The following is a 24,439-nucleotide window of genomic DNA, read 5'->3' as shown; positions in this document are numbered from 1 at the left end:
TCTTCCATGTTGCAGTTAGTCTTTCTTTTCAATACAAGTCTTTCACAGAAGTTTGGTGGTAATACTGAAGGAACTAGCATTGGGCAGAATGTGTCCTTTTTAGGCAGTTTGTATTCTCAACATGCAATGTTAAGAACCATCAATTTTGACTTTTACTAAGTTGTTAAATAAAGTTGTAATACAGCTGTGAAGGGCTAAAGTTAGAGTTGATTATGTAAGTATTCCCCATATCTTTTAAAAGAGTTGTGTATAATTATTTTAAAATACCTCTCTCTCTCTCTATATATATATACACCTGTGGGAAGTATTTTTTATTGTTTGGCATTTAATATCATTTAATCATGTGCTTAGGCTTGATAGCACCAAAGTTTCTAAAACCAACAATAGCTGTAATCTCTTGATTTAGATATGGGCTAGGTATGTTCAAGCTTGGCTGTGGGATTTGAAATTTCTGAAAAGCTTAACCAGGAAGAAACAAAAGAATCTTATCCTTTTGAATGCAAAACCCAACAAGTTGAAATACTTTCAGATATTTGTAGTTTAGCTAACACAAACTTTCTGTGAGTGTTCTTTATAGGGAATCTCTTCAGTACTAGAAGACTCGCTCCCTACTTTTGGTGTTTATCATGTGATATAAAACTGTATGATTTCACAGAATAGTAAGCATTGAGGTCACAGATCCCTTGCATACAAATCTTCATAAAGAAGCATTGATTTTTAAAAAGGAGCAACACTTAACTAAAGTACAGTAATCCCCCTTATCCACCGTTTCTGCCATGTCACATACCCACACACTATGGTGCAAGAAGGTATTTTGAGAGAGAGATACCACATTCACATAATTTTTTTCTTTCTTTTTTTTTTTTTTTGAGATGGAGTTTCGCTCTTGTTACCCAGGCTAGAGTGCAGTGGTGCATTCTCGGCTCACTGCAACCTCTGCCTCCTGGGTTCAAGCAATTATCCTGCCTTAGCCTCCCGAGTAGCTGGGATTACAGGCATGTGCCACCATGCCTGGCTAATTTTGTATTTTTAGTAGAGACGGAGTTTCTCCATGTTGGTCAGGCTGGTCTTGAACTCCCAACCTCAGGTGATCCGCCTGTCCTGGCCTCCCCAAGTGCTGGGATTATAGGCGTGAGCCACTGCGCCCGGCCTCGCATAACTTTTATTACAATCTATTGTTACAACGGGAATGGTGGCTCACACCTGTAATCCCAGCACTTCAGGAGGCCAAGGCAGGTGGATCACTGGAGGTCAGGAGTTTGAGACCAGCCTGGCCAACATGGTGAACCCCGTCTCTACTAAAAAGACAAAGATTAGCCAGGCATGGTGATGCACACTTGTAATCCCAACTACTTGGGAGCGTGAGGCTGGAGAATCGCTTGAACCCGGAAGGCAGAGGTTGCAGTGAGCCGAGATCATACCACCGCACTCCAGCCTGGGCAACAGAGTGAGGCTGTGTCTCAAAAAAAAAGACAAAAACTGTTACCAATATTGTTCCTAATTTCTTACTGTGCCTGATCCATAAATTAAACTTTATCATAGGTATGTATGTGTAGGTATATGTGGTACTATCCACTGTTTGAGATATGCAGTGGGCTTCTTGGAGAGTATATCCCACGGATTAAGTGGGTGATACTGTAGTGAAAAGGAGAGCTGCCTAAGGTCTTGAGACTGGAAGTGGTAAACGAGAGAGAGTACGTTTCTTCAGCATAAGTCACAAAAATAGTTGGTGGCTATCTCTGCTTACAAAAGCAGTGGGTAGCAGTCATGGAGTCAACTGATGAAACGCGTGTAAATGCATCTTGGTGTAATCTCAACTAATTTTTTAAGCCTTAATTTTAAAATTTGTGGACACAAGAAAAGTTGGATTTTAGGTTAATATCCTTCAAGTAATGTTAAATTTACCTGTGAATTTAACCACTCTTTGGTTTTAAAATTTTTATTATATTTTTATTTTTAAAATTTTTTCTTTTAAATATCAACTGCTCTTTTCTGGGCGGGAAGAGACAGAGGACAATTTGACCTGTCCTTCTGTACTCTTTTTTTTTTTTTTTTTTTGAGACAGTCTTTCTCTGTCTCCCAGGCTGTAGTGCAGTGGTGTGATCATGGTTCACTCTGCTCACTCATTTTGTCTCTTCTAATCCCCATTTTCCCCACCATGGGAGTGTTGGTGGATCAGTAGTTCTCAGAGGCCAGGACAACCGGAGCACAATTACCTAGGGCTCTGGATGTTTATTAGTAATGGAGACCCTTATCGTATCAGAGTGGGAGAGGAGAAACACATTTTTGAGACAGGGTCTCACTCTATCTCCCAGACTGGAGGGCGGTGGTGCAATGACGGCTCACTGCAACCTCCACCTCCCAGGCTCAAGCCGTCCTTCCAAGGAGCTGAGACTACAGGCACACGCCACCATACCTAATTTTTTTTTTTTTTTTTTTGTAGACATGGGTTTTTGGCATGTTGCCCAGGCTGGTCTCAAACTGGGCTCAAATGATCCTCCCACCTCGGCCTCCCAAAGTGCTAGGGTTACAGGTGTGGGTCACCATACCTGGCCATCTATAATTTGTGACAGGTTCTCCAAGTGATTCTGATGCACTAACAGGTTTTGGAAGCATTGGTAGATGATCCCTTCCCAAACTTGTGAAATACAGGTTTGGTACATTTTTGTTTCCTGAGAAATTAGAAGCCGTATTGGGCACTTGCTGGTTATTCAGAGATGGATTGTCCAGGCACATTTTCTAGACTTTCTGCTCATTTGTCCTTTTGCTATTTCCTTGCTCTTTAGCATAGATACAGAGCATCCAGATAAGTCCCTTTACAACCTCTTTCCTGATTTTACAACCTTCTTCCATCAGAGGCACCAGTGAATTACAAAAAGGGTTTGAGGTTGCACATTTTCATTGTCCACATTGTTTTTGTTTGCTTTGTCACACTGAGCAGTTAGGCACAAGCTTTTGTTTTGGAGACAGGGTCTGGCTGTGTCACCAGGCTGGCTCCTGTGCTCCAGTGATTTTTCCCACCTCAGCCTCCGGAGTAGCTGGGATTGACTGCAGGTGCGCTCAACCACGTCCAGCTAATGTTTTGTTTTTTTGTAGAGACGGAGTCTCACTATGTTGCCCAGGTTGGCCTGAAACTCCTGGCCTCGAGATTCTCCTGCCTCAGCCTTCCAAAGTGCTGGGATTATAGGCCTGAGTTGCTCCTCCCAGTCTGGCACTGCCTTAGGACAATAGCTGGTTGCATCTGATTAATGTTATTAACTGACTAAAGCCATTTATCATTTCTTCACATAGTTTTTTAATAAAAGTATGGTCGAGATTACCTTTACGTTACATTTCTGTTTCTTGAGAATTTCTGTTCACTAGCACATTTAGTCATCTTCAGGTGCTTCCCATAGAAAGCTTGTTTCCTCTTTGAATGAAGGAGTGTTCTCAATAGGCACATGTTTTAGGCATCTAAAACTGATGGCGATGAAGGAGCAGCACCTATTTGCTTTGAACCCCTTCTCTAATTTAATTTGTGCTTGTGGGCTCCACATCTGTTAGCACTGAGAAAAAGAAGTTGAGGAACATAACTAAGGGGCCTCCCTAAGAGTCTTGTCATGGCACTGTGTACTCTGAATGCCTGTGAGAAGATTTGGTTGGCCATGCAAAAAAAGTTCAACTTCTCACTGGCGGCCACCACAGTAGCTGATCTGGTCAGCTAGGACCCAAAAGCAAGTTTTGAGCGTTGTGTGTGAATTGAGAAGCCTGGACTGTGCTATCAGAAAGACGTTGAGATTGGCTTCCAGCATTACCCAAATGAGGTGCCATAATAGGCTGCATTCTGCCAACCCCAGAATTAGAGCCAGGCCTTCAGCTTTGAAACAATGCAGAATGATGATCCCCTATGCAAAGCTTAATTGAACTGGGTAAACACATTATAAATTAACAGCTACAACTTTACAGTGTGCAAGGTGTAGGGAAGGGAAGAGGTTTGGTCTTGCTTGCACTCATCACTATCTGTAGTGTTATCTTGACACAAGAATAATTCATAGGCATTCTTTTTTTTTTTTTTTTTTTTTTTTTTTTTTTTTTTTTTTTTGAGACGGAGTTTCACTCTTGTTGCCCAGGCTGGAGTGCAATGGCACGATCTCAGTTCCCAGCAACCTCTGACTCCCAGGTTCAAGCAATTCTCCTGCCTCAGCCTCCCGAGTAGGTGGGATTGCAGGCATGCACCACCATGCCCGGCTAATTTTGTATTTTTAGTAGAGATGGGATTTCGCCATGTTGAAGCTGGTCTCGAACTCCTGACCTCCAGGTGATCCGCCTGCCTCGGCCTCCCAAAGTGCTGGGATTACAGGCATGAGCCACCACGCCCTGCCGGCATTCTTATTTCTGGTTGTGAGACAGGTGCTATTCTAGTAAGACATTTTCAGATGGGCTGTTTTTTGCAAGTCCTGCTCTCAGGACTCTTAAACTTTGAGTTAATGGCTTTGAAGATATACTTGAAGTAAGAAATCCTGGTCCTGGGCATAGATTTTAATGAATTGGATTTCTGATTTTTTTGAAGAGCAAAGAACATGAAATACCTACTCATTGAGTCTTAGCACCTAATTATAACTTAGCATATTGACAGCTTTTTTTTTTTTTTTTTTTTTGACACAGTCTTGCTCTGTTGCCCAGGCTGGAGTGCAGTGGTGCAATCTTGGCTCACTGTAACCTCCGCCTCCCGGGTTCTAGTGATTCTCCTGCCTCAGCCTCCTGAGTAGCTGGGATGACAGGGGCACATCCCCATGCTCATTTAAATTTTGTATTTTTAGTAGAGACGGAGTTTCACCATGCTGCCCAGGCTGGTTTCGAACTCCTGAACTCAGGCAATCCGCCCGTCTCAGCCTCCCAAAGTGCTAGGATTACAGGCGTGAGCCACAGCGCCCGGCCAAGATGCAGCATTTTTATGATTTAGACAAACCAAAAGCAATTGGTGCTGGAGACTAACTTCCATGTTTAACCCTATATAATCCATTCTTCACACAGCAGTTAAATTAGGTGAATAAATAAATTGATGTCATTTCCCTACTTAAAACTTCAATAGCTTCCTATAATGCAGAGCATAAAACCCAGACTCCTTAACAGGGATGAGTTGGCTTTCTGCCTTTTCATTTGAATCAACCGTTTAGCCTCATGGGCCATCTTCGTGCCTTCTAAAATGCCAAGTTATTTCCTGTCTCAAGTCTTTCTGTGCTATTATTTCTGCCCTGCAGCTCTCTTCTCCACTTTGTTCAGATAGCTGACTTCTTATCCTCTAGACCAGATACATCCCACTTACAAGCATGAACTGGGAATTTCGTCCTCATGGAATATCACAGAATGTAATTGCACAAACCTAGATGGTATTGTTGCTTCTAGGCTACAGACCTGGACAGCATGTTACTGTGTTGAATATCCTGGGCAATTGTAACACAGTGCTTGTATTTGTGCATCTAAACACAGAAAACAGTGTAAAAGATAAAAACAGTATACCTATAGTTACTATGAAGGGAGCTTGCAGGACTGGAGGTTGCTGTGGGTGAATCAGTGAGTGAGTGGTGCATGAATGTACACTACTGCAGACTTTATAAACACCACACTTGGGCTACATTGTTTATTATTTAAAATATTCTTTTTTCAATAATGAACAGCTTACGGTACTTTTATAAACTTTCTAGTTTTTTTAACTTTTAAACTTTTGTAATATGTACCATATATAATTGTATGTGCTATAATTTTATATGACTGGGCCGGGTGTGGTGGCTCATGCCTGTAATTCCAGCACTTTGGGAGGCCAAGGCAGGCAGATCACCTGAGGTTGGGAGTTCAAGACCAGCATGGCCAACATGGTGAAACCCTGTCTCTACTAAAAATACAAAAATTAGCTGGGCATGGTGGCTCATGCCTGTAATATTAGCTACTCAGGAAGCAGAGGCAGGAGAATCACTTGAACACAAGAGGCAGAGGTTGCAATGATCTGGAGTGCCAAGATCACGCCACTGCGCTCCAGCCTGGACGACGAGCGGAAGTCCGTCTCAAAAAAAAAAGAAAAAATTTTGACGATTGGCAGTGCAGTAGGTGTGTTTACACCAACATCATCACAGACATGAGTAATGTGTTGCCCTACAAATTTACCATGGCTATATCACTAGGGCATAGGAATTTTTCTTTCCTTTTCTTTCTTTCTTTTTTTTTTTTGAGATGGACTTTCTCTCTTGTCCAAGCTGGAGTGCAATGGCGCGATCTCGGCTCACCGCAACCCCTGCCTCCTGGGTTCAAGCAATTCTCCTGCCTCAGCCTCGCGAGTAGCTGGGATTACAGGCATGTGCCACGCATTCGGCTAATATTGTATTTTTAGTAGAGACGGGTTTTCTGCATGTTGGTCCGGCTGGTCTCGAACTTCCGACCTCAGGTGATCCACCTGCCTTGGCCTCCCAAAATGCTGGGATTACAGGTGTGAGCCACTGCACCTGGCAGGACTTTTTCAACACCGTCATATATATGGTCTGTGACTGATTGAAACATCGTTATGTGGCAGATGACTGTATTTACTCTATGGTTCAAATTCTTTGTTAACTCCTATGACTTCACTTTCAGAACAGGCTCCGTGAGAGCAGGACAGTAGGTGTTCAAAAGATATGTAATAAATGAAGGGAAGGAGAAAATGGGGGAAAAGAGGTCCTTAGAAATCTGAGCTAACTGACATCTCAAGGGGTTTCCCATTGCAAATAGGGATCTTACAAAGAAGAGTTTGGAGGGTGGCCAGGAGAAGGGCGACAAAGGCAAAGCTCTCCTTGAAGGTGCAGCTTGCTTTTTCTTTCTCTTTCTTTCTTCCTTCCTTCTTTTTCCTTCCCTTCCTTCCCTTCCTTCCTTCCTTCTTCTTTCTTATTTTCTTTCTTCTTTCTTTCCCTTTCTTCTTCCTTTTTCTTTCTTTCTCTTCTTTATTTTCTTCTTTCTCTTTCTTTAATTCTCTCTCTCTCATTTTTGAGACAGACTTACTGTATCACCCAGGTTGGAGTGCAGTGGTGCAATCTTGGCTCACTGCAACCTCCACCTCCCAGGCTCATGCAATCCTACCTCAGCCTGCCAAGTAGCTGGGACCACAGGCGCATGTACTGGTTGATTTTGTATGTGTTTGTTTTTTGGTAGGGATGGAGTTTTGCCATATTGCCCAGGCTGGTCTCAAACTGGGCTCAAGCTATCCACCAGTCTCAGCCTCCCAAAATGCTGGGATAACAGGTGTGAGCCACTGCACCTGGCCTGAACATGCAGCTTTCTGATAAGCCTTGTCTCTAACCAGTACACCCACTGTCCTCATCCTCCCCTGTTCTTGGGAATAGGGTAAATCATACTTCCTGTATATCAACTTTTGAAAGAAAGGACATAATAGTGGATTTATGGTGTTTTTGTTTGTCCAATACACCGTCTTCCCTTTTAGTAATACCCCCACTGAGCATATGTCTGAAGGTAGGCCAATTGTGGTACCTCACTGCCATTCTAGGGCAATGGGTCTCAAACTTTAGTATGCATCAAATTCATCAGCAGGTCTTTTTTTTTTTTTTTCTGAGACACAGTCTCCCTCTGTTGTCCAGGCTGGAGTGCAGTGGTATGATCTCGGCTCACTGCAACCTCTGCCCTGTAGGCTCAAGCAATTCTCCTGCCTCAGCCTCCCGAGTAGCTGGGATTACAGGCATGCACCACCACATTCAGCTAATTTTTGTATTTTTATTAGAAATGGATTTCACCATGTTGGCTAGGCTAGTCTCAAACTTCTGACCTCAAGTGATCCAGCTGCCTCGGCCTCACAAAGTCCTGGGATTACAGGCATGAGCCACTGCACCCAGCCATCTATAGGTCTTTTAAAACTCAGACTGTGGCCAGGCATGGTGACTCATGTCACCCCAGGATCACCTGAGGTCAGGAGATCGAGACCACCCTGACCAACATGGTGAAACCCCATCTCTACTAATTAGCCAGGCGTGGTGGCGCGTGCCTGTAATCCCAGCTACTCAGGAGGGTGTGCCAGGAGAATTGCTTGAACCCAGGAGGCGGAGGTTGCAGTGAGCCGAGATCACACCACTGCACTCCAGCCTGGACAACAAAGGGAGACTGTATCTCAAAAAACAAAAATACAAAAAAACAAAAAACAAAGAACACCTCAGATTGCAGGGCCTCAAACCTACAGTTTTCAGGTCAAGGTGGGATCTGAGAATTTGTATGTCTAACAAGTTCTCAGGGGATGCTAATGCTGATCGGGGACCATACTTTGAGAAACACTTGCCTAAGGGATGAACATTTGAGCCAAGCCAGACTAATTGTCCTTATCTGGTATTGTTCATACTGGAATTAGAGAAAGCAGCCCTTCGCTTCACTGGCCATATGCTCTAAGGACATGAGACCTGAAGTGCCATGTATTCCTGCCATGCAGAGAAGTCAGATCAAAAGAATCTAACACAGGAGCAAAAGCCAAGAGGTAAAGAAAGCTTAATTGTGGCACTAGTGCCCCCGATTCAGTCATCCGTCAGGCCAAATCCACCATTGCCTTCGCACAGTAGAAGTAAGCCAATAAATTTACTGTAATGTTGTATACTCGGGGCCATGCTAGCCTATTCATTTACATGCTTGCTCTTTATCCTCAACAACCCTTGGGAAGCAGTTGGCATTAAACCCCACTTTGCCTAAGAGTAAACTGATTCTCTAAATGGAGTGAAGTGGTTTGACTAAGTTGTGCTTTTATCCACTACCCCATGTAATTAATTGAACTTAAAAGTTGGGTAGGCCGGGCACAGTGGCTCACACCTGTAATCCCAGCACTTTGAGAGGCCGAGATGGGAAGATCACCTGAGGTCGGGAGTTTGAGATCAGCCTGACCAACATGGAGAAACCCCATCTCTGCTAAAAATACAAAGGTAGCCAGGGGTGGTGGCACATGCCTGTAATCCCATCTACTCGGGAGGCTGAGGCAGGAAAATCACCTGAACCCGGGAGGCAGAGCTTGCAGTGAGCCGAGATCACTCCATTGCACTCCAGCCTGGGCAACAAGAGCGAAACTCCATCTCAAAAAAAAAAAAAAAAGCTGGATATTTTTAGTAAACCGGGCTTTCTCATACTGTGAATTTGCTCACAACCTCTTTTCCAGAGAACTGTAGGAAGTCATCTCGGTACCAGGAGGACAAAGCTGTGGCCCGTGGGTCACTTTGACCCACAAATATGATGTGCTTAAGCACTCCTAGGTGCTTAAACTATAAAACAGTTTTTAGTGCCTTTGGCATCATATGCTTCCCAGTTTGCCAGTGGTCCTCTTTCTTATTGCCTTATACCAAGCTCTTTCTAGCACGGGACTTGCTATGCATCAAGCCTCAGTGCAGGCTTCACTTCCCATCTGTGGAGTAGACTGGAACTCTACCTATCCAAGTGGGGACTGGATCATGCCTTTTCCTCCATCATCCCTCAATGATTTTCTGAGCAAATACTGTTGTTTAAGGATTGCTTTTCTTTTGGCTTTTTCCAAGTTAGGCCCTCTCCCTACTTCATGATGCCAAGTGCCAAAGGGAACCATGCCACACAGACATGCTCCATGTGTTTGCAGCCGAGCATCTCCAATGGCTGAGCTATTAGCCAGTGGTTCTTCCATTTTCACAGTGGCCCATGAGTCAGTGTAAGCTGGGTCTAACTTTACACAGGATTTTACAGCTTGACCAACAGTGTAGCAAAGTACGGGCTTTAGAGTTCAGCAGCCTGTCTTCAAATCTTTCTGCTGCATAATCATGTGATCTGAGGCAACTTATTTACCCATGCCTCAGTTTTGCCATCTGCAAAATGACAATGGCCCCACTCCAAAGGGTTACATAAATATTATGAGGATTACATAAATGTAAAGTACTTAGAATAGCAACTGGCACATAATGAGTATTTAATAAATATTAGCTTCTATTCTTTTCCCCAGAGCATATGGTGTCTGATGTTCTGAAGTGTTTGTTAATGTGGAGGAAGAAAAACAAACCTGATCTAGTCATTCGTGAGACATTAGCTGTGATGTCTCTGATTAAACTTAAACATCCCCCCCCTTTTTTTTTTTTTTTTTTTTTTTTGAGACAGAGTCTTGCTGTGTCACCAGGCTGGAGTGCAGAGGCACGATCTCGACTCACTGCAACCTCCACCTCCTGGATTCAAGCAATTCTCCTGCCTCAGCCTCCTGAGTAGCAGGGACTACAGGTGCCCACCACCACGCCCAGCTAATTTTTGTATTTTTAGTAGAGATGGAGTTTCACCATATTGGCCAGGATGGTCTCAATCTCTTGACCTTTTGATCCACCTGCCTCAGCCTCTCAAAGTGCTGGGATTACAGATGTGAGCCACTGTGCCCAGCCAAACATCAACTTTTAACAGTCCATAGAGACCTTCAACAGTTAATTCTGTCTTCCCAAAGAGCTCTGTTCTTATTTTGTCACTTAACAGTTGACTTTATACAGTGGAAGCAGTCATAGATTACTCATTTAGAAATGGATTTTTCGAGCCCCCAAATGAGGTTGTTTGTGGACCTAGCCTATTGATCACTAATGAACTTTGCACTGGAATTCAAACGAGCCGTGCTAACCCAAGCAGAAGGCACTTTCCGACCTTGGAAGGCTGCATCTGAGGGTGGGCGTGAGAAGTTCCCATTTGCTTCTTGGATTTCAGAATCCAGACACCTCTCATGTATGACTGAATTAATGTGATGATGCTAAGGATGTTGAGAAGGCACTGTTGGGCTTTAAATTTGAAGTAAACAAGGAAAAGACTATCGACTCCCATCATCTTAGAAGAAATGAACTTGGGAGTAACTCCAGAGGAAAGGGTCTGGATTTGATTCCCGTGAATGGTTCTAGTTCTCAGCGCACTGGGGCTTTCTTAACACCTCTTGATGCCGTTCTTCACTTGGGACTCTCCCACCTGGACCTCAGCCAAATCTTGAGTTGGTGTTGGCCTTTTAGGATCCTGGCTTTGATGTCAGGTTGTGGCTCTCTGCTGTGAATGATGATAACTGTCTTGGAAACACTCCCATTCTGGCTCAAGAGATAATAGGGCAACCTGCCCACCCATGGGAGAGCTGAGGGCCCAGCACACTGCTAGAGGCCACTCTGCCTGTGACCAGAGAGAGGCTGAGGTAGACTTTCTGTTGCCAAGGACCTGTGCAGATCATGTTACATGGTTGCTACTTCCCTAACAACTGAATTCATCTGTGGGGCACAGGATCTAGACTTTCTCTAAATGAGGATTACTTGCTCTCTGGGTGTTCTGGCTACTGTACAGCCCCTCAGGAAGTCTATTATTTCAGGTTGAATTGTTAGGGACGCAAGGCTTTAGCAGAAAGGTAGGGAAGTGTATCTGTTGCCTCATTTTGCAGATGAAAACCCATAAACTGTAAAAGGCAGGAAAGAGCCTTAATCTTGTCCAAATTGCTCATTTTTAGAGTATCTGTGGCTTTCCCAAGGTTATGCTGAAAATCAGTAGCAAAGTCAGGACTGGAATTCAGATCTCCTTATTTCCAGGCTCAAACCTTCCACCTGATCTGCGGCCTTTCCACGGCAGATGTGCTGAGGTGGTCTGCACTATTAGAGAAGCAGTGACCACAGATGACTCACTGAGAGTCTATGACAGAATTTTCACTTTCTAAGGCCCTTGCATAAGAAGGATATATATGGTGATGTTAGAAACCCAGTGTTTTCATTGTCCTTCATATATATATATATATATATATATATATATATATTTTTTTTTTTTTTTTTTTTTGATAGATTATCTCAGAATTTGCAGGTGGGATATAGGAGGCAAAACCCACTGATTTATCTTATCAGGGCAGCAGGGTAAAAGTGAAATAGGGTTATTAAGTCCAGCAGGAAATCAACAGCAAATATTGACAAGGAAATCATCTTGACAAAATTTTGAAACGAAAGTACCCGTGGCGGGGCGCGGCGGCGCACGCCTGTATAATCCCAGCACTTTGGGAGGCCGAGGCAGGTGGATCACGAGGTCAGGAGATCGAGACCATCCTGGCCAACATGGTGAAACCCCATCTCTACTAAAAATACAAAAATTAGCTGGGCATGGTGGCATGTGCCTGTACTCCCAGCTACGCAGGAGGCTGAGGCAGGAGAATTGCTTGAACCTGGGAGGCAGAGGTTGCAGTGAGCTGAGATCGTGCCACTGCACTCCAGCCTGGTGACATAGTGAGACTCTGTCTCAAAAAAAAAAAAAAAAAAAAAAAAAACCGCACCTGAAATTAACGTTGAGATACAGTTTTTTTTTGTAAACTGCAATTTTCCAAAGTATATGTTTGGTGTCCTGTGAGTAGTGCTGCTTTGATACAGCACCAGGCAGCATTCCAACATGTGGAAAAGCCATGGAGGCCTGTCCTCCTGCAGCCTGTCTCTACCACCCTATCCTGTCCTGTCCAGGAGCCTAGAAACAGGTTGGTCTCCCAGCATCCAGGCTTTGGAGAAGAGACAGCTTGCAAAGGGATTACTCTCTATGGAGGATATTCTTTTGTTTCATTCTAACAAAATTATATATATACATATGATGGATTCTCCCTCTGTTGCCAGGCTGGAGTGCAGTGACATGATCTTGACTCACTGCAATCTCTGCCTACCAAGTTCAAGCAATTCTCCTGCCTCAGCCTCCCAAGTAGCTGGGACTACAGGCATGCGCCACCACGCCCAGCTGATTTTTTTTGTAATTTTTAGTAGAGACGGGGTTTCACCATATTGGCCAGGGTGGTTTCGATCTCCTGACATCGTGATCTACCCACCTCGGCCTCCCAAAGTGCTGGGATTACAGGAGTGAGCCATCGTGACCAACCAACTGAATCTTTATATATTAACCCAGCCCTTTGGCAGATACTGTGTTTGTTAAATACAGCAATGCTGGAGGATTGGAAAGTTTAACTGGTTTTTCTCTTATAGAAATTGCATTCATGCATTTGGGGAGTAACGTTTTCACAGATGAATATTTTTACTGGGTACATGATTTTCCCTACAGGAAAATGGTTAGGTTGAAGTGTGCTGACATTAGAAAGTGAAGAGTAAAACCTGGTGTTGGTCATTGAACCTGAGTTCTCACTTTAACAATCCCAGAGGTTGCAAATTCAGATGCTTTTAGGGGCCAGAAAGGTAACAGAAGTGTTTAAAGTAGCCGCAACTTAGCTCTAGCTGATTGTTGCCTCATGGGAATGCGGCTCAATGTTGCCAGATCTTATTTTTTATTATTATTATTTTTTAATTACAGGCCAGGAACCAGATTCATTTGTTATGAATGCTGGTAACTTATTCAAAAAGTTTAAAACATTGTGTGGTCTAAATAAAACATACATAGGCCGTGTGGCTTCTGATTAAGACTTTCTGTCCGGCCTAAGGATTCATGCAACACATATTTTATTGAAATATATGATGCACGATCCCTTAAGGGCATAAATTTTATCACTTAAATGTCTCTTATCTCTTAATTGAAGAATCTAACACATACACAACAGGTCAAGGATAACAGTTCTAAGAAAAATGCTGTCAGTAAGTAAATGTACCTTGGAGTGAAGTACAGAAGATTTTTATCTTTCATAAATTATTCCCAGTGGTTTCAGGTTGGCATACAGCAAAGACACAGACTGGATTCTGAGAACCTCCTCCTGCCCCCCAAAATCCCTGGCTTTGGCACAGAAAGGGCCACACAGCTCTTCCATCAAGCTGTGGCATTTCCTACTGGTGGAGATGGATTTTTCTACACAAGAGCTCAGATTTTATCTCACTAAAAAGATGTGCTTGATTTTTAAATTGGAAATTTACAAAAGGAGTGAAATGAAGTGTGAGTAGTAAAGTAGTGGATGTCTGTGTGCATCCTCGTGCCCAACCCCAGAAGCATTGAAGCCTGAGGCTCAGCCTCTCCCAGGCACTCCTCAGGTCCTCTGAAGGCCCTTCAGTCACACAAGCTGAGAACTTGCTGAATTTGAAAAGCAATTTGCCCTTTGGCATCATCATATAAAGAGATTTACCTCCAGATGATAATAGGTGAAGACAAAGACTTACAGGTGGTTGGTGGTTGTTGGTTTTTAAAGCCAACTGTGATCCCATCAATGTATTTCTAAGGAAAATGTAAACTGTTCATACATTCTCTTAAACATCACAGTGAAAAGCAAGTACCCGTATGTGTGATAGGCAGGCAGAGGGCTCCACCTGCTCTGCCCTTGGCAAAGGCCCTTGGCCACACTGGTGAAAATGCCAGCTTGGCTTCTGCACGGATACCCATATCGTGCCATCCAACCGGAGCGCCGGTGGACCCCAAAGGCAGGGCAGGGCAGGGGGAGGGGATCTTTTGAAATGTTTCCAGGAGCTCTGTCCAGCTGTCTGTTTGTCTTCCAGCCCAGAACTGCTGCACAAAGCTACAAGGACACTGATGAGACCATGGATCTGCTGCTGTTCTCTAGGGAAGACTTGGCTTGGAGTGTGGCTGCTTGGATTCGAAAGTGTGTCCTTGACTCCATGGAGTAATTCTTGTAGTTTTGCCTGGAATTGAGCAGAGAATCAGACACATGAGGCTGCTTGCTCCCAGAGATGCTTTTCCTCCTGTGGAGCTGTGTGAGCCCCACCAGCCAAGGAAGGACTGTAGAGAAATTCCTGGGTCCCGAGAGAGTTGAGCCCTGCCCAGTGGGAGAGTTAACCAGAAAGGTTTGTGGCCCCTCACCCCTGGTATCATGCCCACTGGAACCACTCCTGGTCCTCCTGGGTTCCTAAGCTTGAAGGGGTGGTTTTAGGGAATAGACCTCTACCCTGGAAGGCAGGAGTCATGGGTCCTCACACAGCCGTGCAGCTGGCTTCTGATGTGACCTTGGGAACTTACTTCCTGCCTCTGGGAGTCTAACTGCCCATTCATACATTAAGAAAGAAGTCTTCCTGGCCGGGCGCGGTGGCTCAAGCCTGTAATCCCAGCACTTTGGGAGGCCGAGACGGGCGGATCACAAGGTCAGGAGATCGAGACCATCCTGGCTAACACGATGAAACCCCGTCTCTACTAAAAAGACAAAAAACTAGCCGGGCGAGGTGGCGGGCGCCTGTAGTCCCAGCTACTCCGGAGGCTGAGGCAGGAGAATGGCGTGAACCCGGGAGGCGGAGCTTGCAGTGAGCTGAGATCCGGCCACTGCACTCCAGCCCGGGCGACAGAGCGAGACTCCGTCTCAAAAAAAAAAAAAAAAAAGAAGTCTTCCTATGACAGGTGAGAGCTGGATTCCGAGGGACACAGGTCCGCCCTCTAGACTGCCAGACTGGCCTTGCTAGCAACTCCACTCACTGCTGTCTGGGCAACTCTGTCCCCAGCCAGCTCCTGAGCTGAGTTCAAAGGGAGCAAAGGACAGATTGAGGTTACGCAAGGCTTACTTGGCAGATTCCAAGAGTTTGATGGCCTCTTCATTTCTGCCTTGCTCCATAAACAGCAGGGCCAGCTCCAGCAGGGCGTTTGGGATCAAGTAGTGGTCATATTTAATCTTCTTTTCACTGCAGAACAGAAGACATGGCTCAGGTTCCTCCTCCTGAGCCTTTCCCAAACTGCACGTGAGGATTTCCTAACCTGAACTGCAATTTTGGGAGGTTCCCACTACCAAGCCATAGAAAGGCTGGGATCCACAGCAAAGCCTTCCCATCCTGTGTGTAACCTTGGGCTCCAGCTCCCTGACAACTTACGGCTCCTGTCATGTCCTTAATCCACCGCCACCTAAGTCCCAACCTCCCTTTCTCCAGGTTGAATGATTTATTGAACTGTAAAGTCTCCTGTCTCTGACCTGTCCCCTCTGACCCGACCTCCATGCTGCCCTGGAGATATCTTCCTTGCCCGGTACCCTTTCTGACTCTCTTCTTTGGAATACAATTTAGCCTTGTGAACAAAACATCCAGGCCCTTCTCATTCTATCCCTTATTTCATCTTCAGTCTTTTCTCTCTATGATTTCACCCAGACAGGCAAAGACCCCATTGCCGTCACCCCACCTCAGGTGTCTTTCCTGTGTCCATGCACTGGTGCATGCTGTCCCTACTCCACCTCAAACCTGTCCTCCCTTGCTTTCTCCGCCTGATGAACTTCCCACTTTCAACGTCAGCCTTAGAAAGCCTTTCCTAGTACCTCCCATGAAGTTCAGGTCCCTCCTCGGGCACCTGCTGTCCTCTCTGCTTTCCTCTAGCATGGCCCTGATGAGCCTTGGTTGGGCTGCCTACAGCTTGCCATCTGTCATATTGCCCTCCCCGAAGGCAAGGACAGAGTCGCTGAATTACAAACTCCAGGGCACACTGTTCACTCGAAACAACGTGGATGTGCTCCTGTAGTCACACAATTTGGTGGCACTGGGAGGCTAGGTCTGAATTATCTGTACAGGTCCCGGCACAAGTCCTGGCAAGAGTGGACACTAGTTTAGTACCTGTGTGGTGAGCAGGGGTTGGCTAGGGTCAGCCACTGCAGTGGGCATGAGGATGGAGAAGCCCTGAATATTCTACCCAGGAGACTCAGACCCAGCAGGAGCAGCTGCAGAGGCACTTACTTGGCAGAGATGCTCCTAAAATTCTCCTCGGCCTCCCGGACACGGCCCAGGTATTTCAGACACAGGCCTTTCAACAGTTTCACCAAGCACTCGTCATCCACTGAGTACTCGTTCTCTGAAAATAGGGATGTGAGGGAAAAAGACAGACTTGTTCATTTCTGCAGCAGTTACTTATAGAGCCCCCTACTCTGTGCTAGATCAAAGGGACACAGGTAAATCGGACATGGTCCCTGTCCTCAGGGGGGGTCACATCTGAGAAGGAAAGGCAAATACTGAGACAATGACAATGACAATGACAATACAGTGAGGTCAGGACTGAAGGAAGCCCCATGGCTGTGGGAGCCCAGAGGCTTTGACCCTACCAGGGGGACAAGGAACAGCTGCTTGGAGGAGCTCAGTCTAGAGAGGGAAAGGAGAATTGCCAGGGTAGGGAACGGGGGAAGGACATTTTTGGCAAAGGGAACCTTCAGCTGTAAAGACCTGACCTAGCTCAGCAGGCTCAAGGGCCTGAGGGAAGTCACCTGGGCCTTTCTCCAGCATCTCTTCCGCCTTGGTGATGATCTCAAGCATCCCATCTGTGAGTGTCGGCTGCTTCCCAATCACAGCGTAGCCGTTCCAGATGTACATCATTTCCTGAAGGCAGGAGGGCAAGTCAGTCCCAGGCTTCTTTCCTAATGGGGCCTCAGTTTTCCCATCTACAAAATGGGCAGTTCAGATCAGAGGTTCCCTAAAGGCCCTTCTAGCTCTAATCATCCATAACAGGTCTCAGTCAGCCTGTGAAGCTGTGGGCCTGAGGGGATTATGGGAGCCTTATCGTTGATTTCGTACTGAGCTCTCACCTTACCCCAGTGCAAATGTAAGATGGACCAATGTCCGTACTGTGCTGCTCATAGCTGCCGAAGTTTTCCAGCTATTTTTCTGCTCATGCCCTCCCTGAGTGCTATTACGTCCTTTCTCCCAACCTCTCTGGGGCCACTTTCTGTCCTTTAAGGACCAGGCCATGCTCCATACACACATTTCAGGACAACAGAATTTAAGGCTATGTCACCTTCTTTCCTACTCCTATTCTCCCAAAGCAACGGGCTAAATAATGACACTCACATTCCATTTCCTTTAGAATGAAGTTACCATCATTGAGACTCTTAAAACACATCTGATTCCTTTTTTTCTTTTTCTTAGATTTTTTTTTTTAATTAAAAAAATTTTGGGGGGCCGGGCACAGTGGCTCACGCCTGTAATCCCAGCACTTTGGGAGGCCAAGGTGAGTGGATCACCTGAGGTCAGGAGTTCAAGACCAGCCTGGCCAACATGGTGAAACCCCATCTCTACTAAAAATACAAAAACTAGCCGGGTGTGGTGGCACACACCTGTAATCCCAGCTACTCGGGAGGCTGAGACAGGAGAATTGCTTGAATCCAGGAGGCAGAGGTTGCAGTGAGCCGAGATGGCACCATTGCACTCCAGCCTGGGTGACAGAGACACTGTCAAAAAAAAAAAAAAATCTTGGGGCCAGATATGGTGGCTCACACCTGTAATCCCAGCACTTTGGGAGGCTTAGGCAGGTGGATCATGATCACTTGAGCTCAGGAGTTCAAGACCAGCCTGGGCAACATGGCAAAATCCCATCTCCACCAAAAAAAAAAAAAAAAAAAAAAATTAGCCAGGCATAGTGGTGCAAGCCTGGGGTCCCAGCTACTTGGGAGGCTTTGGTGGGAGGATTGCTGGAGCCCAAGAAATCTAAGCTGCAGTGAGCTATGATCACCCCACTGCATTCTAGCCTGGGTGACAGAGTGAGACTCTGTCTAAAAAAAAAAAAAAAAAAAATTTTATTTTCACCTTGTCTTTGTCAGGTTACTGGTTCCTTTTCTTTGTTTGTTTTTGCCTTGACTGCCAGGAAGCTCAGAATACTAAATTAGGCTGAACGTGGTGGCTCATGCCGGTAATCCCAGCACTTTGGGAGACTGAGGTGAGAGGATCTCTTGAGCCCTGGAGTTTACCACCACCTTGGGCAACACAGTAAGATATTGTCTCTACAAAAAAATAAAAATAGTAGCTGAGCATGGGTGCACACCTGTAGTTAGGAGGCTGACATGAGAAGATCCTTTGAGCCCAGGAGTTTGAGGCTGCAGTGAGCTATGATATCACCACTACACTCCAGCCTGCATGACACAGTGAGACCCCACCTCTAAAATAAATATTTAAAAATAAATAAAATAAAATAATACTAAATTAAACTTTCATTCATAGTAACTGTGTTTGCTTAAATGCGCATTTCCTAAACTATCAAACCAGGTAATGGATGTGAAAACACTTTGTAGCCATAAAGTTCTAGAAAGACATTATTGTTGTGGTTCTTGTTATTATGTTCTAGGAAGGGAATTTCAGTTTAGACCAGTATTTCTCAAATTGTTCCCTGGTTCCAAGTTAGCAAATGTTTAATTTTATTTTATTTTAGAGACAGGGTCTCATTCTGTCACCCAGGCTGGAGTGCAGTGGCACTATCAGAGCTCACAGCAGCCTTGACCTCCTGGGCTCAAGCTCCTGAGGAACAGGGACTAGAGATACATGACACCATGCCCCACTAATTTTTGAATTTTTTGTAAAGATGGGGTTTCACCACGTTGGCCAGGCTGGTCTTGAACTCCTGCTCTCAAATGATCCACCTACCTTGGCCTCCCAAAGTTCTGGGATTACAGGCATGAACCACCACACCGGGCCAGCAAATGTTTCATTTTTTAAAAAAGGATTCTTCCCTTCCCTCCAAATAAATAAAAATTAAAATTAAAAATGATTCTGTGGCCAAATAAGTTAGAGAAAAAACATATCTTTAAGCTTCTTCTTAGATTAATATATAAGACTCTAAGAAAGTCTATAGTATATAAACTGTGTTTAGGCCAGTCTTTCCCAAATGAAATCATTTAATGGATAAACAGTATTTTGCAGATTACAGTTTGGGAAATTCTCCCCTAAGTTTTTGGTGTCGTTGCTTCCCTTGCCCTTCCTACAATATCCTCCTGCTCCACTTGATAACAATAGCTTTACTGGATTCTTTTTTTTTTTTTTTGAGACGGAGTTTCACTCTTGTTACCTAGGCTGGAGTGCAATGGCACAATCTCGGCAACCTCCACCTCTTGGGTTCAAGAGATTCTCCTGCCTCAGCCTCCCGAGTAGCTGGGATTACAGGCATGCACCACCATGCCCGGCTAATTTTGTATTTGTAGTAGAGACAGGGTTTCTCCATGTTGGTCAGGCTGGTCTCAAACTCCCAATCTCAGGTGATCCACCTGCCTCTGCCTCCCAAAGTGCTGGGATTACAGGCGTGAGCCACGCCTGGCCTATTGTATATTTTAAACCATAAAATATTTTAAAACTTTAGAAATACTCAGGTTGTAAGTGCTGAATCAAACTATAGAAATATTGACCTTTTTTTTGAGACAGAGTCTTACTCTGTCGCCCAGGCTGGAGTGCAGTGGCGTGATCTCGGCTCACTGCAAGCTCCCCCTCCTGGGTTCACACCATTCTCCTGCCTCAACCTCCCAAGAAGCTGGGACTACAGACGCACGCCACTACACCTGGCTAATTTTTTGTGTTTTTAGTAGAGACAGGGTTTCACCAAGTTATCCAGGATGATCTCGATCTCCTGACCTCATGATCCGCCCGCCTCGGCCTCCCAAAGTGCTGGGATTACAGGCATAAGCCACCGCGCCCGGCCAAATATTGACCTTTTCAATTGATAAAGTATTTAACACATTTTTCTCGTTCATGCTCATAACTGCTCTGTGAAATGGGAAAGGAATCTATTACTATAGCCATTTTACATAAGGGGAAGAGGGAACCGACATAAGGCTATTCAGTTAATGAACAGTACAGCCAGGACCAAAAAAAGGTCTCTCAAGCAGGCTTCCTTCCACTTTTCCGGCTCCCTTACTACTTGAATAACAAGGACTCTTAGCAAGCTGGAACTTTATCGGATGCCTACTCAAATCGTGCATAGAATTAGCATCACAACCACAGCTCAGAATATGGGCTGTGGGCCGAGACTGCTGAGTTCAAATTCTGACTCCAACTCACCAGCTGTGTGACCTGGGCAAGTTATTTGATCTTTCTACTGATCTGTTAGGTCTTGTTACCCCCATCTGTAAAATGGAGATACCAGCAGCGCCTACTCAGAGGGCTGATGTGAGGCTCAAATGAAGCAACAGGCAATGGGTGTGGGCAGCCTTGAACAGAGCAAGTGCTCAATAACAATGTTGGCTATTATGTGAGTTCAGAGTTGAATATAACGTGAAGACGCTGGCCCAGTGAGGGGGACCGTGAAAACAATGAAAATCATTGTGACAAGACTGGAGCAGTCAGGCTGGGATCACAGGCAGCCGGGTGATGCCTCTGCCTGGGCACAGTGACATGGGGCTATCTGTCCAGGAGGGCGACCCTCTCTGCCTCTTATCTGCAGCCTGCCTGTCTCTCCACTCCCAGCCCCAGTGGACCATCTCTTTCTAAGGGGTAGAGGCTGGGTCAGACTTGCAGGTGAATTGCAAAACCCTCCCCAGGCCCCTGAGGCATGAAGGTCTTTCTCCTCACCCACTTCCCCCTAGCTGTGGCTCTCAGTGAATCCCCACAATTCTATACTCGGAGGGCAGTGCCAATCCAGACCTCCTACCCACCAGAGCAGGCACTGGCAGCGAGATAGGGTTGGAGGAGAGGTAGCGCCGGGACTTCCGGATGGCAAACTTCTCTGTGGGTAGAGATTTCCCAGCAATCTTGAGCTTCAGGCCTGGCACAGCTCTGCGAAAGAGATGGGGAGGGTGGGAGAGGATGAAAAAGAGTAGGAGAGGGCAGAGGGTCCCCAGCCTACCCAGCCATGCTTGGCCCCTCTCTGGGCCTCAGTTTCCCCATCCGTACAATGACAGTGTTGGACTCTAAAGAGCCTTCTAGGTCTGAAATAGCCTGCGGCTATGGTCTTATTTTAGGGACCCTGCCCCAAGACCTGGCCACTTCCTATGGCTGGGCAATGGGTTCCTCCCTGCCAGCTGGCAGAGGTGCCAGTGTGCCAAACACCCCTGGGCCAGTCCTGCCTCCTAGTTATCGCCTCCACTCCCAGGCCCCATTTCCGGGGAGGACTCAAGAGAAGTTTAATCCCAATTTCACAGGAGAGACCAACACTCAGAGAAAGGGTGCGACCTACCCAACACCAAACAGCTCAAACCCTTAATGAACTCTTGCCTCGCAAGTTCTGGCCTTCTCAGCTGTTTCCAGGGCCAGAGCAAAATGCGGTATGCCACCAGGCACGCCTCCACATCTGGGGCCTCACCCACCCAGCTCCATCCCACCCTCCTCCTATTTCTGCCACAGTCACTGGGTGTGGCTGTGACCTCAGGCCTGAGCCATTTAGGCACAGGAAACAGCTGGATGTGGGTGTGAGGTCCCCCCAAACTCTTCGTTTGCTTATTCACTGTAGAACCTCTCTTGGCCTTAATTTCCTCATCTCTAAAATGGAGGTAATGACACCTGGCCTCCTAGGCTTTCTGGAAGAGTCATCTGAGAGGGGGCATGGAACCTGCTGTAGTAGCAGACACTCTGGAAGTGATGAATGCCCTATTATTGTGACAGCAGTAGCCTAGGAGGCCCATATTATACCCACTTCCAGGTCTGCAAATTGGGGTCAACCTCACCAAGACTGGAGGAAGGCTCCAAGCTCCATCCTCCACCTGCCACGGCTGAGCTCTGCTCTAAAGATGCTTCACAGGAAGCAAACACGGTGGTACAGGAAGAATGAAAACAGCCACCACTTAGCGGGCAGCTTCTAGGCGCCTAACATTTATTATCTAGTTGATTTGCAAAACAGTGCTGCGAGGTGGAGGTTGTTATTCCTATTTTACAGATGCCAAAGTTGTCCCAGGTGACACAGCTAAGAACAAGCAGAGGCTGGGTTTACTCCTGTTTGTTCCATTTCGACTCTCAGCTCTCCACTGTGCTTCTCTGAGTGTCTCAGGTTAACTCAGCAGAGTGAAAGACCTTCCCTCCCTGGACCTTGGTGGCCATATCTGTCCTACTGCCCACATGAAAGAGACTTGGAGGGAGATGATATTGACAAAACCATTTCTGTGAAAGAAAGCCTCTGAAGAAATTCAAAGGGCTCCAACCACCAGTAGCAGCAGCATGGGGTGGCAATGGAAGGGGAGGACACGCAGGTGGGTCAGTCCTGGGGTGGGGGCAGGGAGTCACCCCACTCCTCCCTCCGCAGTGCCCACAGCTCAGGATAGCCTGGCTGGTCTGTCCATAGCGGCCTACACAGTGGGAGCACGATGGTGAGACCCACCTAAATAATTCCACTTCGTTGTCCCCGAACGGCTTGTACTCCTCCTCACCAAACATGCTGAGGTAGGCGGCCTTCATGTAAATGTAGGTGGCCTGTGTGAGACAGAGCAACAGCCAGGTGTGAGCAGCCCTCCTCCAGTCCCAGCCCGGCTGGAATCTGCAGACGGACCTCACGTGGCCCAGCATAGGAGCTCGTGTTGTCTCCAAGCCCCAGGGGAAAAACGAAGGTAAGAAGTTGAAGCAACTTGAAGACCGGAATCCAGGACAACGCATGTTAAAGCAGCCACCTTCTTCTCCACTTGAAGCAGTGGCAAGAAGAACCCATGTAACTAGTAATGGGTAGGACAGGCTGAGACTGTGGCAGAGACACAAGGACAGGGGCTCAATCGGGTTTCCGGGAAGCAACACCTTCAGAGTGGGCCCCTGAAGGGCAATGGGGAAATTCCCCGAGGCCCTAGTCAGGGCCTTCCAGCCAAGGGGAAGGGGCTGAGCAAAGCCAGGAGGCGACAGGATGTGTGTGGATTATCAATAGACGATGAAGCACGGGCTGTAAAAAAAAGAGGCTTGAGCCAGAAACGTGAGCAGGACCTGGGTCGGCTCAGCTCGGGCCACTCTGGTAGAACTAACTGCCTTGCTGTGTGCCAGGCACATCAAATCCGGCACCTCGCTTGATCCCAAAGCCAATGCCAGAAAGGAGTCCGTACCCTATCTCTGCTTCCTGGGACCCCAGAGCTACTGGGGCAGAGCCGGGAGTCGACCCCACGGCCTTGCCCACTAGATGCACAGCCAGCCCTGACAGTGAAACCGTGGCCCTGCGGGAGAACCCCCTACCCCACCCAGTTCTCCCTGCACGCCACGCCCCTTCCTCAGAAGTCCCGAGACAGGAGCCTGGCTCTGTGCTGCCCTCAGGTGGCCAAGTTCCGAACCATAGCTCTTGCCTCTTGGCTAAGAAAGGGTGCAGAGGAAAGGGCGCCGGACATCCGGGAGTCCTGCCTAGAGCAGGCGGAAAGCGGCCTCCACCTGGCAGCCCCACCCATGCCGGGGCCTCAGCCCGCCCTTTACAACATGAGGAAAAGCTGGTCTTTGTGGGAAGAGTCTCCCTCCCTGAAACCTGTTCCTGGTCCCACCCTTTTTTTTTTTTTTGAGATGGTCTTGCTCTGTCGCCCAGACTGAGGCTGGAGTGCAATGGCGCGATCTCGGCTCACTGCAACCTCCGCCTCCCGGCTTGTAGCTGGGACTACAAGCCTGGCAATTTTTTTATTTTTTAGTAGAGACGGGGTTTCACCATGTTGGCCAGGCTGGTTTCAAACTCCTGACCTCAAGCTATCCGCCCGCCTCAGCCTCACAAAGTGCTGGGATTACAGGCATGAGCCACTGCGCCTGGCCCCGGTCCCATCTTTAACCTCCCGGGTCGCCCTTGTCCTCTCCCTTTCCCCTGCCCCTGACGTGGAGGCACCAAGTCCCAGTGACTTTACCTCCCGTCTCACTCTAGGATCCTGCTGGCCTTGCCCTATGGCTCTCATTATCGCACTGCCACCATCTCCACACCGTCTTCCTGTTCCAGG

The 24,439-nt window shown here is 46.6% G+C and overlaps 1 protein-coding gene across 6 annotated transcripts in view; it reads right to left on the bottom strand.

Annotated features, from left to right (window-relative positions):
- Nucleotides 1–13,517: 13,517 nt before the first annotated feature.
- TTC39A (tetratricopeptide repeat domain 39A) overlaps nt 13,518–24,439 on the bottom strand; it is a 44,357-nt gene continuing 33,435 nt past the window's right edge. For all 6 annotated transcript variants that reach the window (XM_007978774.3, XM_007978779.3, XM_007978777.3 and 3 more), the window contains 6 exons: nt 22,876–22,967; nt 21,221–21,341; nt 17,078–17,189; nt 16,557–16,671; nt 15,408–15,524; nt 13,518–14,540 (listed from right to left, as the gene is read on the bottom strand). In XM_007978774.3, coding sequence (XP_007976965.1) covers nt 14,417–14,540; nt 15,408–15,524; nt 16,557–16,671; nt 17,078–17,189; nt 21,221–21,341; nt 22,876–22,967 — 681 coding nt within the window. In that variant the 3' untranslated portion in view covers nt 13,518–14,416. The remainder of the gene's footprint in view (nt 14,541–15,407; nt 15,525–16,556; nt 16,672–17,077; nt 17,190–21,220; nt 21,342–22,875; nt 22,968–24,439) is intronic.

The sequence above is a fragment of the Chlorocebus sabaeus genome, chromosome 20 (assembly GCF_047675955.1).
Source record: "Chlorocebus sabaeus isolate Y175 chromosome 20, mChlSab1.0.hap1, whole genome shotgun sequence".
NCBI classification, from domain to species: domain Eukaryota; kingdom Metazoa; phylum Chordata; class Mammalia; order Primates; family Cercopithecidae; genus Chlorocebus; species Chlorocebus sabaeus.
Note: the sequence above shows the minus strand (reverse complement) of the source record. Positions and strands in the feature narration are given on the sequence as shown.